Here is a 16,853-nt window from a genome sequence, read left to right on the forward strand (position 1 = left end):
GCATTCAGCAGTGTTTGAAGTTTGTCCTGCTTAAAATGCAGTAACTTCATGCTTATGTTTTACTTTTTCAAGTGCAAACTATTTAGATGATGTTTAAAATAATTTTTGGAAGCGATTAGAGCATAAATCTGGTTATTCGAAGGTTTTCTCAGATTAGAACATTTATAGCAGTTTTAAATGCCGTCATTGTCATTTCCTTCTGTTCTGTTGGAACTTCTGGATCTTAAATGGCCTCACTTCAGCTTCTTTTCTGGCAGAATCCTGATTTTTTTTGTTTTTTTTCTTATAAAGTTTGTTGTGCAAAGAAAAATTAACTTACAATTCTCCAAGCTTTTGGAGGACTGAGAAAGCCTGTTCATGTATATAGCTGATCCTGTTGCGCTGCAAAACCCTGGAGAGAGGCAACAGACACAGAAAAAATTATATTACTGTTTTTCTTGTCTTAATCCCATTTAATGAACTGCCAGCATTGATCCCACACTTAAGCTAGTGCAGTTCATCAATTTGTATGAAACTCAGGTTGATTTGCAAGCCTCTTTAGGAACTGCAGCAAAAGTAAAAATGTAAAAGCAAAGACTACACCTCAGTCATGCAATAAATGATGTAAATTTATACTTACAGAACTGTCATCATGCTGCACGAGCTGAATGAGGCATTTCCAATCGCTTCAATGAGATTTCCTTCCAGGTCCCTGCAATAAAATATTATCAAAGGAACAGACACAAATACACCCAAATCGCTCACAAAGAACAGATCAATCAAAAACTTGTCATTTCTGCGTCTGGAGAAGTTTAGATTTTCTTTTTACATTCCACTTACAGCCAATTCAGCCTGGGCATTTCTCGACAGATGTCATCCAGCTTTGTCAAAGAGTTGTTCAACAAAACCCTGTCAATCAGCGAGACAAAACGAAACAAGGTGAAAGGCCTTTTCTCTTAAAGTTCAAAGAAAGAGCACTCATTTGCTCTTGGCTGCCAAGTACTCTCAGTAACATTAGTTCTGATGATTTGAAAAGACATCACAAGATGTCAAAAAAAGAAAAAAAAAATAGAATAGAGTAGAAATAATGACTCACAGTAGAACAAGGGAGTTCAATCCTGAAAAGGTCATAGAGGATATTTGATGGATGTTGTTATTTTCAATAATCCTAGAGGTAAAAAAAAAAAAAGAACAAAATAGAATATAATAATTTTAGACTTGCACAATTCAGATGTAGCAGCGCTCACTGAGATGTTGATGATGTATTGCCTAAAGGCAATAAAAGAACAACGTGGCAAGAAAAACAAAACAAAATATATCATAAATGTTGGATACATACAACCACTCCAATTTGTGCAGGTCCTTGAACACCCCTGGCATCAGAGCTGATATTCTGTTGTTGCTCAGATATCTGCATATAGAACAACAATGGAAGGTTACCTGCACAGGATGCTCTCTGTCTGTGCGGGATATCAATTTGTAATTAGTGTTGTTCTATCAAAAGCAGTTCCTCATTGGTTGCTTTATAGAATCTATCCTCCCATAATAAATGTTCAGAAACAAGTGCGCCTTGATAAGGTCAAGAAGCAGGTTTTGCTAGGCTGCTAAGAGTCTCTGACTTATTCTAATCAACTGCTGCAAGAGAACTAATGCATTTTAAGAACACACAAGAAGCCGATACAACACAGACTGCATATAACTGAATGTACAGCAAAGCAAAAGTTTAACAAACTTACAGTCGTGTCAGGTTATACAGCCCTCTGAATGCATCAGGACTTACATCTTGAATCTTGTTGTGCTGGAGATATCTGTACATGCAAAAAAGCACAAAACGTTTTTATTTTTTACCTGATGACTTCATGAAGAAAAAAACAAACAATCAAAACAGACATACTACACCATGAAGCCTTAATGCTGTTGCTTGAGTTGAACTTTTGAGTAAAAAAATTTGAAGTTGATAATCTGATCCTGGCACACTCCTTTATATCACACACTCTGAGCTCGGCAAACCCCCTCTGTCAGCTGTGTTTTGTCTCGTCTTTGTCTTGTGTTTTCATACCCGACGATTCATTCAGATGTTTGTTTATGCAGATCTCAGGGAAGTTTTGAATCCAGCAAAACCTACCAACCAAATGGTTCCTGGCGAGGGATGAGGCCTATTCTTGTGCTGCCATATTCAGCGTCGCTGTGTGAGGCTGATAAACAACGCGAGTCAACAATGAATGAATTTGTATGCAAAGCAGAACAAAAACCCTCTGTCAGCGTTCCCAGCAGTCCTCTTAGCTTACACAGACCAGCTTCACACGTGCGACGCTCATTTGTTGTATTTGCCACTCAAGATGGCGTGAAGATGCTTTACTCAGTGAACAGCATTTGGCTATGACACCTGGGGTGGGGCTTTTTCAAAAAAAGCAAACAATACCAAAAACAGAAGAGTAAATAAAATAATTTGAAAAGAATAAAATAATAGATTAAATAGCACAATTAATGAAGACTCACAGTCTCTGCAGGCTCCGGTACTTGGAGAACGTGTTCGCTTTAAGTTTCTGAAGTCCATTTCTTTGTAGGGACCTGAGGGACAGTTACAAGTTTATTGCTTGACACCAACAGCAGCATGTTCAAAATGAAACATAACATCAGTGCACTGAGTCTAAAGAATAATTTTACATTGGGGGCATTTTTATTTTAAATTTTAAATATACATATTTAATATCTTTTAAATTAATTTTTGCATTTAAAATAAAATGTACATAAAAAAAAAACTATTTGTGGTAGAAAAGTGGCCTTTTCTGACAGTCACCAGAAAATTTAATCTGTAAACACTGCAAACTGCAGCCGAGTGGTCTTTTTAAGTTCCACTGAGAGACCTGTTCAGGGTCAAGAGACCCTGAACCGACCAACTGATTCAGCCGCTGACTCCAAGCCTTTTAAAGGATTAAAAGATAATTAAAAGCTCATCTTCTCACGCACTGTTATGTCAAGAAGAAGTGGTCAGATTTTCCACATTTGGGAAATGATCTTGCTATTAACACAGTGTCCTTTGGTGCATCCTTCTCTAACTTTGTTTATTGCAACTTTGTTTTTCTTGGCCAGCTGGCAGGTGGAGACTGTCTCCTCCCAGAGGCTGTTTGTGCAAGCAGTTAATTATGACTCCTAGTTAGATTGATTTACAGCCCTCTAGTGGGCATGGTAATCATAATGGGCTCATAGAAAGAAGTGAGGTGAAGATTCATTAGAACAAAAAGTCACTGCTGTTTATTTTAATTGACAATCCATTACCCCCCCCCCCCCCCCCCCCCCCCCCCCCCCAAGAAAAAAAAAATCACAAAATTACTTGACTACTGTTTAGCATAACATATCTGTTACATTTTTACTTATTTACATTATGTAATAAAACATAAACCTATTGGCTGGGCACTTGCTAGTACCGGGTTGGACCCCCTTTTGCCTACAGAACTGCCTTCATTCTTCATGGTATGGATTCAACAAATTGCTGGAAACTTTCTTCAGAGACTTTGGTCCATATTGACATGACAGCATCACACAGCTGCTGCAGACTTAGCAGCTGCACATCAATGTAAATCTCCGGTTCCACCACATCCTTAAGATGCTTTACTGGATTGAGATCTGGTGACTGTCAAGGTCATTTGAGTACGGTTAATTCATTGTCATGTCCAAGAAACTATTTTGAAATGATCTGAGCTTAGTGACATGGTGCAATATCCTGCTGGAAGCAGCCATCAGAAGATGGTTATGCTGTGGTTATAAAGGGTTGAGCACAGTCACCAGCAATAAAAGCAGGATGGCTCCATGCTGTGAAGCTTTATATGGCAAATTCTGACTCTAATGTTATCCAAACAAGAGTTCCACTAATTTAATTAAGTCATGGTTCTATCCTCTGAAACAAAGCCAAAGTTTATTTATGCATTTTCCTTATGAACTGAATTTTAGCTCTTTTTACTCCATCATTTTACTCTCCATTGATAAAAATATACACATTTTCAAGGTTTGATGTGGAGGGGCATGCTGAGAAATGTTTTACTTCTACTTTTTGACCATACTCCCTGTCATCTGTGGACAGCGAGTGCGAAACTGTTGATATCAACTATGCAACATTTTTTTTTTCTCGGAGTGTCTTATATAAAAGTGAGCTTAAAAAACTTGGTGCTCAAAGGAGGAAGGAGAGAAGAGAGCAGGAAGAGTAACCACCAGAACTTTTAAGTGTTGTCAATGACTTTGTTGAGCGCAACACAAAAAGATGAAGTTCTGATTGTGTTTTTGTGAAGGATTGAAACATTGTTGCCACTTATAAGTTGAAAATAGGCACTCATATTGCAATATGTATGTGATATATCTCGAAGCTGGTCCATGCATATGTGTGTGCGTGTGGAGAGAGAGCGAGAGAATTTGAGACCCCCCCCCCCCCCCCCCAAAAAAAAAAAAAAATCTGCCCCAGGCCTTTCACAGGGTTTCTACACCTGTGCTGAGACCCATATTTTAAATGGTACAGCACCACACAAATTTAGGGAATATAGGCACTCTTTTAGAAATAAGTCTCAGCACGGATCTATCCAGGCACTTAATTTGAAGCAGTATATTATTGAACTTAATTTTAGAGGAAAAACTTGCATACATAACCTCAGTAATAAAATCTGATTACCCACCACCACCACCAAAAAAAAAAAAAAAAAAAAAAAAAAAATCAATGTTTGAAAAATCATTACTTCTTCTACCACCCTTGCTCTTATGGAATTGTCCCAAAAATTTCAGTTCTTTGAGTGCCATATCTCAGGCAGTAATTTTCACTTTTTACCTTTCTAGCTGTGACAATGACAGGTGTTCACAGTGGCAGGTGATGTTTGAAGTGGCAAATGTCTGCTACAACACTTCATCACAAGCTGTGACAGTAATCGTTGTTCATAACTGGCTTCCTGGATGTTGCTTGAGTTTGAAGGTATTGAAAAAAAATTAGGGGTTATTTTCTACTCACATCATAGAGACATTCATCGCAACCACTGGGATATCTTGAAGATGAGCACCATCACAGTCCAGCTCCAGGTTCCGACACTTGCAGAGCTCAGGAACCACACCAAGCACTAGAGTGATGGAAGAGAGACAGGAAAAGGCCATTAGAGAGTCTGTCAATCAAATAAACCGTCATTATACAGTGTGTCAATAGTGGAGCTGTTTTGAAGAAGGACAACCTAATCCTGCTGGATGACTATGTAAGCCAAGAGATTTAAAAAATGAAAACAGAATTTATTAAGAGTGACTTTTGGGATGAACAGGTGGGCAATTATTAATAAAAGACTTACTAAATATTCCCAGGATAAGCCAGCTTTGATTATCTTTGATTACATTCCAGTTTGGATATGAAAGATGTGATTAAATGAAGCAGATAAAATAGTCTAACTGGACTTTAATGACTCAGGTGAATGTAAGTTATATTTGAGGACATGTCAAAATGAGCCATAAAAGGAAGTTATTGAAAAGTTTACCTTTGAAAGGCAATACATTTTCACCTCCAGAAATAATGAGAGAAAATTTGCAGATGGGATCTGCAGAAGTGGAAGTGACCTGAGCTGCAATTCCTCAAGTGGCCACTTGAGACCCACCACATTCAAGAATTTAACCGTAGGAATAAACACCTTTACAGTCTGTTACAAAGTGTTTTGGACTCCACAGCTAATTGGCCTCTTTGATATGAGCATAGAAGACCTGACTTATTTATGTCTTAAGTCTTTACAGTTTAAATAGTATTAAAAGTTATGCATGATTAAAAGTGTGACTGCTTTGTGTAACAGGTGGATGTAGAGCCAGGCACCCAGTTCTCAGCCAGGAGTCACCTTAACTAATCTAAAGCCCTGAATATTTTGACCTTGCATTTGGTGTTTTTGCAATATGGACCCTTTTCATACCGTTCTCTATCAAATAATATGACTTGTGCAGTAGTCCATGAACCAGTACACGACTGTGAGGTCACAGTTGGTTATGTAAGTTATGTAAGTTCAGAGCAATTTAAGCCTCTAAATGTGAAAAAAGTGGCTGATAAGATGGCCAGTGGTGTTCATCTTTGGATGTATTACAGTCTCTTCATCGCACCATGCAAAACTGATGTTTTATTCGTGTCTTTGTCACTTCAGCGGAGGTGAATCTTTAATTGATGTTTACTGTAAGTCATTATAAATGCCATGTCTCATTCAGTACAGTTGTTTCCTTTGACATTTAGCCCCATATCACATTTTGATTTCTGTCAACACACACATAAACACCTAATTTGGAAGGAAACCCTACTAGAGTAATTTGTTTACTTCTGCTCTATAATTGCAGTAATTGTGGTCATGTCTTTGAAAACAATTAAAGTCTAATTATGGTCCTAATATCCCTATGCATAAATTACACCTTTCCAACGGGTCTGCAAATGATTAAAAAAGAAATTATAACTGATATGTAAAATATGAAACACACTGTCATTATTTTAATGTAGCTATGTGCTGGTGCAACAGTTTAGAATGTGGTTTTGCTTTACTAACCGTGTACTGGGATGTGAAATGTCATCTTTGGTTAGAAGAACGGTTCCCAGTGGTTGGGGAACATCAGATTTGTCTGAAGATATTCACAAGGCCTTGGGTTGCTCTGCGTACAACCCTGAAACAGTGCTCTCTGGATCAAGTGGACAGGGAGACAAAGTGGCAAATCTGATCTAAATTATTCAAAAGAGGGTAGCTGAATTATTATGCAGCTGGAAAAACAGGCTTGTTCTTGTCCTACGTTATACAATTAGATACATTATTTGTTTGACAAGGGCACATTTTTTCTAGTTTTGAGTCTGTACAGCTCCACAGTGGATTTTAAATTAAAATAAGTGTAGGCTTTCAGCTTTAATTAAAGGGGTTTTATAAAGATTCAGTGACTGCCTGAAGTCTAGAACCCACCGACATCGCCAGATGCTGTTTCCTCCCTTGAGATGCTCTGCCAGGCCTTTCCTGCAGCTGTCTTCAGTTGCTGCTGTCTGTGGGTCTTTCTGCTTTCAGTTTTGTATTTAATAACTGAAAAGCACGCTCTATTAGGTTCAGATTGGTTGCCACTAAAGATTATCCCATTTCCTTGCCTTGAAAAACTCTGGAGTTGCTTTTGCACTATGCTTTGGGTCATTATCCATTCCGACTGTGAAGCATAGTCTGATCAGTTTTTCAGCAGTTGGCTGAATCTGAGCAGTGAGTAGAGCCCCGTGCACTTCAGAATTTATTCTGCCACTTCTATCAGCAGTCACATCATCAATAAACACTAGTGACGTGGTTCCACTGGCAGTCATACATGTCCATGCAATAACTCTGCCTGCACTGTGTTTGACAGATAATGTGGTATGCTTTGGCTCATGTCTTTCATATATATATATATATATAGTGGAGAAAATAAGTATTTGATACACTGCCAATTTTGCAAGTTTTCGCATCTACAAAGAATGGAGAGGTCTGTAATTTTATTGTAGGTACACTTCACCTGTGAGAAACAGAATCTAAAAAGAGATCCAGAAAATCACATTTTATGATTTTTACATCATTAATTTGCATTTTATTGCATGAAAACTAAAATTTGATACAATAGAAAAACAGAAATTAACCCTTTGTTTGCAATTACAGAGGTCAGATGTTTCCTGTAGTTCTTGACCAAGTTTGCACACACTGCAGCAGGATTTTGGCCCACTCCTCCATACAGATCTTCTCCAGATCTTTCAGGTTTCGGGGCTGTTGCTGGGCAACATTGAGTTTCAGCTCCCTCCAAAGCTTCTCTATTGGGTTCAGGTCTGGAGACTGGCTAGGCCACTCCAGGACCTTGAAATGCTTCTTATGAAGCCACTCCTTAGTTACCCTGGCTGTATGTTTTGGGTCATCGTTATGCTAGAAGACCCAGCCACGACCCATCTTCAATACTCTTACTGAGGGAAGGAGGTTGTTGGCCAAAATCTAGCAATACATGACCCCATCCATCCTTACTTCAATACGGTGCAGTCTTCCTGTCCCCTTTGCAGATAAGCACCCCCAAAGTATGATGTTTCCACTCCCACGCTTCATGGTTGTGATGGTGTTCTTGGGGTTCTACTCATCCTTCTTCTTTTTCCAAAAACGGCGAGTGGAGTTGGTACCAAAAAGCTCTATTTTGGTCCCATCTGACCACATGACCTTCTCCCATGCCTCCTCTGGATCATCCAGATGGTCATTGGTGAACTTCAAACGGGTCTGGACATGCGCTGGCATGGGTCTGTGAGAGTCAGAATTCTTGCTGGTTGGTAGGTGATCAAATACTTATTTCATGCAAATTAATTATTTAAAAATCATACAATGTGATTTTTGGGATTTTTTTTTTGATTCTGTCTCTCACAGTTGAAGTGTACCTACTATAAAAATTACAGACCTCTCCATTCTTTGTAGGTGGGAAAACTTGCAAAATCGGTAGTGTTTCAAATACTTATTTTCCCCTCTGTACAATATGGAGTGGAAATGGCATCTCACTAATGTAGTGTGGAAAAAGAGTTTGTTTCTTTATAAAAAAAAGCCCTCCGTGAAGTGAGGACATCTTACTATTCATCACTGATTCAAGAAAATAAGATCAACCTCAGGTTTCTTTTCAGACTGTAGCCAGGCTGACAAAGAGTGCGTTAAAGTATTCCTTTAACCTCATCTGGTAATTAATTCATGAATTTCTTGACAAAAAAATTTTAACCATTAAATCAAACATTATTCATAACCGTCTCACAGACGTATCATTACATACAGCTTCTTTCAGTACTACTGATATTTATTCAGATTTTCCTCTCCAATGGCTCTTTCTGAGTTCCTATAAGACTGCTCAAAGAAATCATGTCATTAACTAATGCTTCAATCTTAAATATGATCAGTCTTCCTCTATCAATGGCTTTGTACTACAGGCCAGAATACTGGCAGAACATTGGCCTGTTTCTCTTATTTACTCATCTCCATAATTTTCCTTGTAACCGCTTTGAAATTCTTGTCCATGTTCAGCTGGGTAATTTAACCCAGCTTATTAGGTTTTTTGTTATTGCCACAAAAAACTTTGCATCTTCACTCACAGTGAAGAGTTTCTACAGTACATTTCCATGTTAGCATCATATCAGCAAATAGCTTTGAGTGTGCATGTGAGTATTTGCCTGTACTGCTGTGCACAGGTTGCACATGCATGACATAATCGGTCATATGGGAGGCTGACGGACCAGACACCGGTTAGTGCATCAGTGCATCTCTAAATAGCTGTCATGTTAGCTATCATTCTAGTGATTCTCTTTCCCCAAAGCAGCTAAACCTGCTAGACTTCATTTTTGGACATGTAGAGTTATGTGTAGTCTTTATGCTACACATTCAAAAGCTCTATGTAGAACAGAAAATACTCTGGTTGGCGTTGAGAACAGTATAGATAATACATAGCTTTCGCAGCTGGCAGAGTGAAAAGCATGAGCTGAAAGCATGAACTGCATATAATGGGAAAAGAAAAACCCAAATTGGATGGCTAAAATCAGCACTTGATTTTTTTTTTGTGCTTAGGACTTTGTTACTTATAGAACTGACAGCAAGTTATTACAAAAGCAGACTGGCCATGCATGCATGATTGTTAAATAAAACAGTTCTGACAACACCAACAATTGACAAAAATGACAGCTGTCAAAATGCATACAATTGTTTAGTTTTCAGTACATGTATGGAATAGCACGAGAGTACAAAATATAATCTACAAAATGCCTTGGGTAGATGAAGCAACTTGATCAGCTGTCTTAGGGGCTCTACACACAGGGAGTGACTTCGCTCCCTCTCCATCCATGGAACTTGTACGAAGCGATTGTGGCCTCATTGCACAAATTCCATAGGAAATGGAGAGTGAGCGATGTCGCTTCCGTGTGGCGAGCCTCTTATTGTGACTTGTGATTCTGCAAATCCCCTCTGTACCGCACGAAGGTGCAATCATCGAAATCCTTGCGTCTAACCATTGTCAGTTTGTGTGGGTTTCCTTCTGAGCCGATGCAGCTTTCTGCACATCTCATTACCATCCTCATAGTCATCACTACATTGTGTTTGTGTACTAAAGGAGAAACAAATTCCTTGTTATTAAAACCAATAGTATAAGAAGAAGAAGAAGAAGAAGAAGAAGAAGAAGAAGAAACAGCCTTTATTGTCCCACAGAGGGGAAATTTGGGTGTAACAGCAGCCGCAGTTATTATAAATATAAATAAAGATATAATAATTCACACTATTAAGAAAGAATATATATAAAATCAACAAACAATATTAACCTTAATACTACTAATAATAATAACACTATATACAATGTGCATGATGTGCCGGACTATTTACAGTATATTATATATTATCCTACATTGTGTAGGCTATTGTGGTTTTTGTTGGGAGCAGTGATGGTTATAAAGTCTTACAGCTGCTGGGAGGAAGGATCTGCGGTAACGCTCCTTTGTGCATTTAGGATGCAGCAGTCTGTCACTGAAGGAGCTCTCCAGCTCAGCAACAGTTTCATGCATGGGATGGGAGACCTTGTCCATCAGTGATGTTATTTTGGTCAGAGTCCTTCTGTCTCCCACCACCTGCACTGAGTCGAGAGGACATCCTAGGACAGAGCTGGCTTTCCTGATGAGCTTGTCTATCCTCTTCCTCTCAGCTGTAGACAAGCTGCTGCTCCAACATACTCCTGCATAGAAGATGGCTGATGCCACCACAGAGACATAGAAGGTCTTCAGGAGTGTCCCCTGCACTCCAAAAGACCTCAGCCTTCTCAGCAGGTAGAGTCTGCTCTGACCCTTCCTGTAGAGCGCATCAGTGTTATGAGTCCAGTCCAGTTTATTGTTTAGGTGAACACCCAGGTACTTATAAGAGTCCACTATCTCAATGTCCACTCCCTGGATGTTCACCGGTGTCCGTGTGGTGGGTCTGCGCCTGCGGAAATCCACCACCAGCTCCTTGGTTTTAGCGGCGTTGATCAGGAGGTGGTTCCGCTGGCACCAGTCCACAAAGTCCTGAGTCCACTGTCTGTACTCTGAGTCATCCTCACCTGTGATGAGGCCAACTATGGCAGAGTCGTCAGAGAACTTCTGCAGATGGCAGCGTGGGGAGTTGATGGAGAAGTCTGCAGTGTAGAGGGTGAAGAGGAACGGTGCCAGCACAGTTCCCGCTAACTCATAATACAAGACATTCTGGAGGTTATAACAGACGTGGCGTGGCAGGTGTTTGACTTGAAACGACTTAAATCTGCACATTTTGACTTTTTTCTCAAAATTTCGACTTTTTTCTCGAAATTTTGACTTTATTCTCGAAACAGTGTTTCAACTTTTTTCTTGAAATTTCAACTTTTTTCTTGAAATAGATTTTCGACTTTATTCTCGAAATTTTGACTTTATTCTCACAATGCACAATTAATTTTTTTCCCCAATGTGGCCCTAATACTCCTTCTTAGGTAATGCCATTAAAAAAGTTAATTTGTCATGGTCCCTGGGTTTTGAAATGTCTTTGTATCGCAGTCCCTAGTTTGTTTCTTTATATATATTCCTAGGGTTTTGGTTCTTATTTAGTTCTGTTTATATTATTTCCTGAATGTTCCTGCCTCCCTCTCTGTGTCCCTGTGTCTATCTCTCTGTTTCCTATGTCCAGCCTATCTAGAGTAGATGTTCCCATTCTCAGGGCCTCTGCCGCCCTGTGTTCTGTCAAGTCTGCGTTTCTGTTTCCAAGTCCACTTCCTGTTTTACTTTGGCAGTCCTTTGCATTGTGTGCTTTGTATTCAGTTTTGCTTCCCTTGTCTTATTAGTAAGAATCAATTCAGCTATGCTCCTTGGTGTGTCCCACCTCCCTGATTACCTCACGTGTACATATATTAGTGTCTGTGTCCTCCTCCTATTCTTTGTTGTGTTATTGTCAATGGTTCCCTGCTTGCTGTGTGTGTTCTCGTTTCTGTGTGTTCCTTTTGAGCCTTAGTTCCCAGTTTTAGTTCCTGACTAGAGTTTAATCCCGGGACCCGGGATTCCCGGGAAATGCGATCAGAACCACTTCCCGTTTCCCGGGAAACGTTAAGACGGGAAACCGGAAAAAAGTCGCGCGAAAGAAAAGAAAAGAAAGCTTCAGAATGTTAAATTTAAGGAAATATTGAGAGAAGGGTTCGTTTAATGCGAAAAGCATTACTCTTCATTTCAGGCACGTTCAGCCTCCGTTTAAGGCTGACTTCAGCCTTCATCTCAAGCGTTTTAATAGAGGTATTACACAGTTGTACTTTTTCCTCTTTAATTTGTTGAAATGGTAGGCAATGTGTTTAGCCTAAGGTATTTTGTATTATATAATTTTATATTATTATATATTGTTATATTGCATTATATAGCCTATAAAATATGCCTGCCCTGAACAATAAAGAAATATCTGTTTAACTTTGAGTGTTTCTTTTCCTCGTTTGCAGCCGCTTACTAACAATCATGAATACGGGCCTAATGTGTGAAGAAAGTATCATGAAATAGATTACTTTAACATATTTCGCTTTTAAAATGGAGTTGAGTAAAATGTATATTTTTTAGGCTATAAGGATTGGCCAGTTTTTCAAAAGACGATTCACAGCGAACCTACTTTAACCCTCAGACACGGTGTTATAAATTTGCTGTTGCCAGAATGGCAATGACCAAGTCGTAGTGCATTACTCAAGGCCCTGTGTCATGTCATATTATAGTGTAGTATGGTAGTTAACTTTTCAATGACTATTACACCGTTCCACTGGTGGAACGGTGTGCATTGTGGAGATATAGTGCAACAGATATCGCCACGACAGCACAAGTGGCTGAGCCTTTATCAATGCTGTGTGGAGATGAACCGTATTGTTTTGCACCAGCAATTGTAAAATAGCTTAGTATAATTCCATGTACAATGCAGGAATATTCGAATTATATTTGTTAAGGGAGTGTTGAGGAATGACACCACGTAGCTCGAGCACTCGAAAGTCGAGATGTAGGTTTTATTGTATTAATCAAGGCAACGTTGCCCCCTACTGGGCATAACAGGACATAGCTGGAAAGCTACCTCTACAATATAAAATTTTTCCCGGGATTCCTGGGAAATGGCTCGTCTTTTCCCGGGATTTGATTCATGTCATTTTCGGGAAAAATATTAAACCCTATTCATGACCTGCTTGGTATTTCTTTTAAGTTAGAAGTTTGCCAGCAAATGAAATTGAGTTCATGTCTTCATCTTGGATTTTTATAAAATACCGTCCCTTTAAAATGATAAGGTTCTGACATTTTTGACAAAATTGACTTGTCATATTCTTATTTGTTGACCACTAAATCAATTCAATTATATACAACTTTGGCAATGTTATTCACAAAATAAAAAGGTTCTATCTGCAAAATCAAGCTTTAACCTGGTATTATAAGGTTCTATTTTTTTAATATATCAATGGTCAGAATGCAGATAGAACAATACGTTACCATTCTTTTTAAACTGAGAAAATATTGTTTCTATGGATGTCACAACTTTATATTTTACGTCCTTTATATGCTGCACAATTGTCAGTTTATTACTTTTATCTTGAGAAATAAAACATTGTCTACATTGTGTGCATTTGTGCCTGCTTTGAAGAAATTGTTGAGCACACCAGGTGTACGAATCAAACTTTTGCCCATTTTCTTAGCTCATGTTCTCTTACATCTAACATCACTGCAGACAAACAAAAGAAACGACGCGAGGCACTCGGAGTTCATGTCCTGAGGTATCAAACTTCAAAAGGTATTTGTTATTGTGCTTGCTTATACAGTGGCTGCTGTTACCCCCCTGTTGACTCGACTGGGTTGTCAAAAGGTTACTGTGACTTTACAAATCTGTATTTATAGAAGAAAAAGTTCCAAAAGAAAATGTGAAGATGAAATTTTTGAAAATACACTCATACTTATAGGTTAAGGTATTTCATGCATGGGCTTTAGAGTTAGTGCAGGGCAAAAGAAGCGCGACTGGCTGCTCGTGTTCTCTCCAAAAAGGTTTTTGATGCTGGTGGAGATTGCTCAAAGTGAATGCAACATTAAACAGGCTTGCTTCGAACGCCGGCTCTTTTGCTTTTTTACCGCAGTAACAAAACATACTGTAAACATTTCAGTGCCACCAGAAAAACACACCTAGGACATCCCCTCTACTGCATGACACATGCAGGAGAGGGGATGTCTTCTGTTTTCATTTAAGTGAAAAACAGAAGGCAAACACTGTGATGAAAGCACACGCATTTCCTTGAAGTGTTTGTCTGATGATAAACAGAAAATCAAATCTAGTTCTTTGGCAGGATCTATTATCAACTCCATGCATCAAGCATTAATTTAGCTTCACCCTGAAAATATTTTATTATTGGAATGAAATGAAGGAATGAGCCTGAAGGGTTTTCCTGTGAAATAACCAAGTAAAGGATGGGAAAATGTGCAAACTTGACATATAATCAACATTACCCTGCACGGTGGCGCAGTGGTTAGCACTGCTGCCTCACAGATAGAATACCATCTGGAAGGCCTGGGTTTGATTCCACCTTGGCCCAGGCCTCTCCCTCTCTCTGTGTGGAGTTTGCATGTTCTCCCCGTGCTTGCGTGGGTTTCCTCCGGGTACTCCGGTTTCCTCCCACATTCCAAAGACATGCACTTACTGGGGTTAGGTTAATTGGCTACTCTAAATTGCCCATAGGTGTGAATGAGAGTGTGAAAGGTTGTTCGTCCTTCTGTGTTGGCCCTGTGACAGGCTGGCGACCTGTTCAGGGTGTACCCTGCCTCTCGCCCTATGACAGCTGCAAATTCACATTTTTCCTCACAAGTGTACACAAGTACTCACAGCAGACGTTGGACTTGGTCCTGGCATCATGGCTTGGCATTCCAAAATACTTGTCGAAAAAATGGGGCCACCCATTATTATCTCCTGTAAGACAATATAAGACAGACAAACAAGATAATAAGTCATTGCTTGATCTTCAAGACCAAACGTGTAATTTGAGGTAGGTCAAATATTTCAGTCTTACATGAGGCACAAATCTTTCCCAACTTTGCACCCTTGAGATACAAAAGCCTTACATATCGCTGTAGGCAAGCATAGTGTCTTTCCTGTTGCTTTATGTGGCTACATGAAACACAAAAGGCCTTAAGCGGACTGCAGTTTCATTAATCACTGACACCCCCGCATTCTCCCTATACCACATTACTGTTCTTCTGTAATTTGTGCCAATAAATGTAAAACTCGGTTTATCTCATAAAGGTCTGATCCAAAGCTGTAAAATATGGGGGTTTTTCTGAGACTGGACGTGCAGAGTTTAATTACTTATTTTTACTCATTCCTCTAGGTTTTGGTACATTACTAAAATATTTTTTTCCTAATGCGTTTTGGAGGTAACTACCACATCTCTGTTTTTCTTTGAGTCAGCTATCTTTGCGTTTAAAGCTAAATCCTGGCAAGTACACACAATGAAACTGATTTCTTCCACTGCTTCAGCAGTTAATTCAGGGCTTTCTGACAGGTGCGAAGGTACAGGGGTTTATTTTTGATAACTTTTGTCTGCACAGTGACATTGTTCACTGTGCTTGTATCAGCACTGTATTATAGTTTGGTGTTCTTTTTGTTAGCTGCACCTTAGGCTGCTTTGGAAGCAAATTTTGAGTTTGTTTTTGTACTTTGCCAAAGTGATGCTTGCGTAACACCAGCTCTGCCAATTCAACCCCTTTGGCAGTTTCCCTTTGAGCCAGAAATTACTAACCACGTGGAAATGCCAACAAATTGACAAGATGAGAGTACAACTGTGTTTGCTCCATTTGTTGCAGTGGCATGAAATTACAGAATTACAACATCCCTCAATTACATAACCCCACCCCATCCCCACTTTCCTATAACTACCTTTTCACCATGAATATGTCACATAGTAGCACTCTCCTTGTAATTACAGCTGCTGTACCATTTGACGTGTAATTGTGAATAATTAAATTAAACAATTAAGGCTGTGATTTTAGAAAACATCCTCTCATTTTCTGTACCAGTGGCCTGTAGTACAAAGCAGATTTTTTTTCCTGCAGTAAATTTTAAAACCACTGTATTTGTCTCTAACCTAAAACAGAGAACAGTAAAGCCTTGTGCTTGTTGGCCTAATAGAAATACTTATGTAATTTATAAATAAGCCTAATTTTCAGTTTGACTTGGGTTATAGTTTTTTCTTCATTTGCTCCCAAGAATACCACCAGAAGCCCAGGGGGGGTAGAGCCTATCCCAGCTACCATAGGGCGAGAGGCGGGGTACACCCCAGACAGGTCCATCCACTGTGCTCGCCCAATGTTTGCTGCCTCTGTCGTGCAGTTCAGTGCTTATGGATTGTATTTGTGGACATACAATAAATGTTTTTATCCAGATGAATCTGGAGTAATAATTTAAGTGAAGTGTATTCCCCCAATTTATTTGCAATTTATCATCAATATTGATGTGAACATATGCATCTAAAATCAAGTTTGCACTGGTGTTATAGATTATTACATCACTGTTTGTAGAGCAGGGAGAGCTCTTGAAAATGAAGCCAAAATAAAACTCTGTGTGAAAGTTTTTCCCATTGAAGATTATATTTAACAGGCACTATTATGACTTTCGCAGTTAGATAAAGTGATCGATGTGTTCTTGCTTGCTTTCTTAGTCAGTATTTACAGGAGAAACCCAGCAGGATTATGCAGCAGTGCTAAAGAGCTCATTGAGGTTTATGATCAAAGCAATGGCAGACACAGTACTGGGGCAGTGAAACCGCTCCCACCCTCTGCCATTTAGATTTATGTTTAGCATGTTACAATTCAGTGGGCAGCAGTACTTCAAAGCAGGTAGGAGGTCCAC

At 39.2% G+C, this 16,853-nt stretch overlaps 1 protein-coding gene across 1 annotated transcript in view; it reads right to left on the bottom strand.

Annotated features, from left to right (window-relative positions):
• Positions 1-16,853, bottom strand: part of rxfp1 (relaxin family peptide receptor 1) — an 87,117-nt gene that overhangs the window by 15,713 nt on the left and 54,551 nt on the right. The window contains exons 3-11 of the mRNA XM_030739746.1: positions 14,832-14,915; positions 4,970-5,075; positions 2,479-2,550; positions 1,716-1,787; positions 1,319-1,390; positions 1,076-1,147; positions 820-888; positions 620-691; positions 320-391 (exon numbers count right to left, since the gene is read on the bottom strand). Coding sequence (XP_030595606.1) covers positions 320-391; positions 620-691; positions 820-888; positions 1,076-1,147; positions 1,319-1,390; positions 1,716-1,787; positions 2,479-2,550; positions 4,970-5,075; positions 14,832-14,915 — 691 coding nt within the window. The remainder of the gene's footprint in view (positions 1-319; positions 392-619; positions 692-819; positions 889-1,075; positions 1,148-1,318; positions 1,391-1,715; positions 1,788-2,478; positions 2,551-4,969; positions 5,076-14,831; positions 14,916-16,853) is intronic.

Source organism: Archocentrus centrarchus, chromosome 10 (genome assembly GCF_007364275.1).
Source record: "Archocentrus centrarchus isolate MPI-CPG fArcCen1 chromosome 10, fArcCen1, whole genome shotgun sequence".
In the NCBI taxonomy this organism is placed as follows: domain Eukaryota; kingdom Metazoa; phylum Chordata; class Actinopteri; order Cichliformes; family Cichlidae; genus Archocentrus; species Archocentrus centrarchus.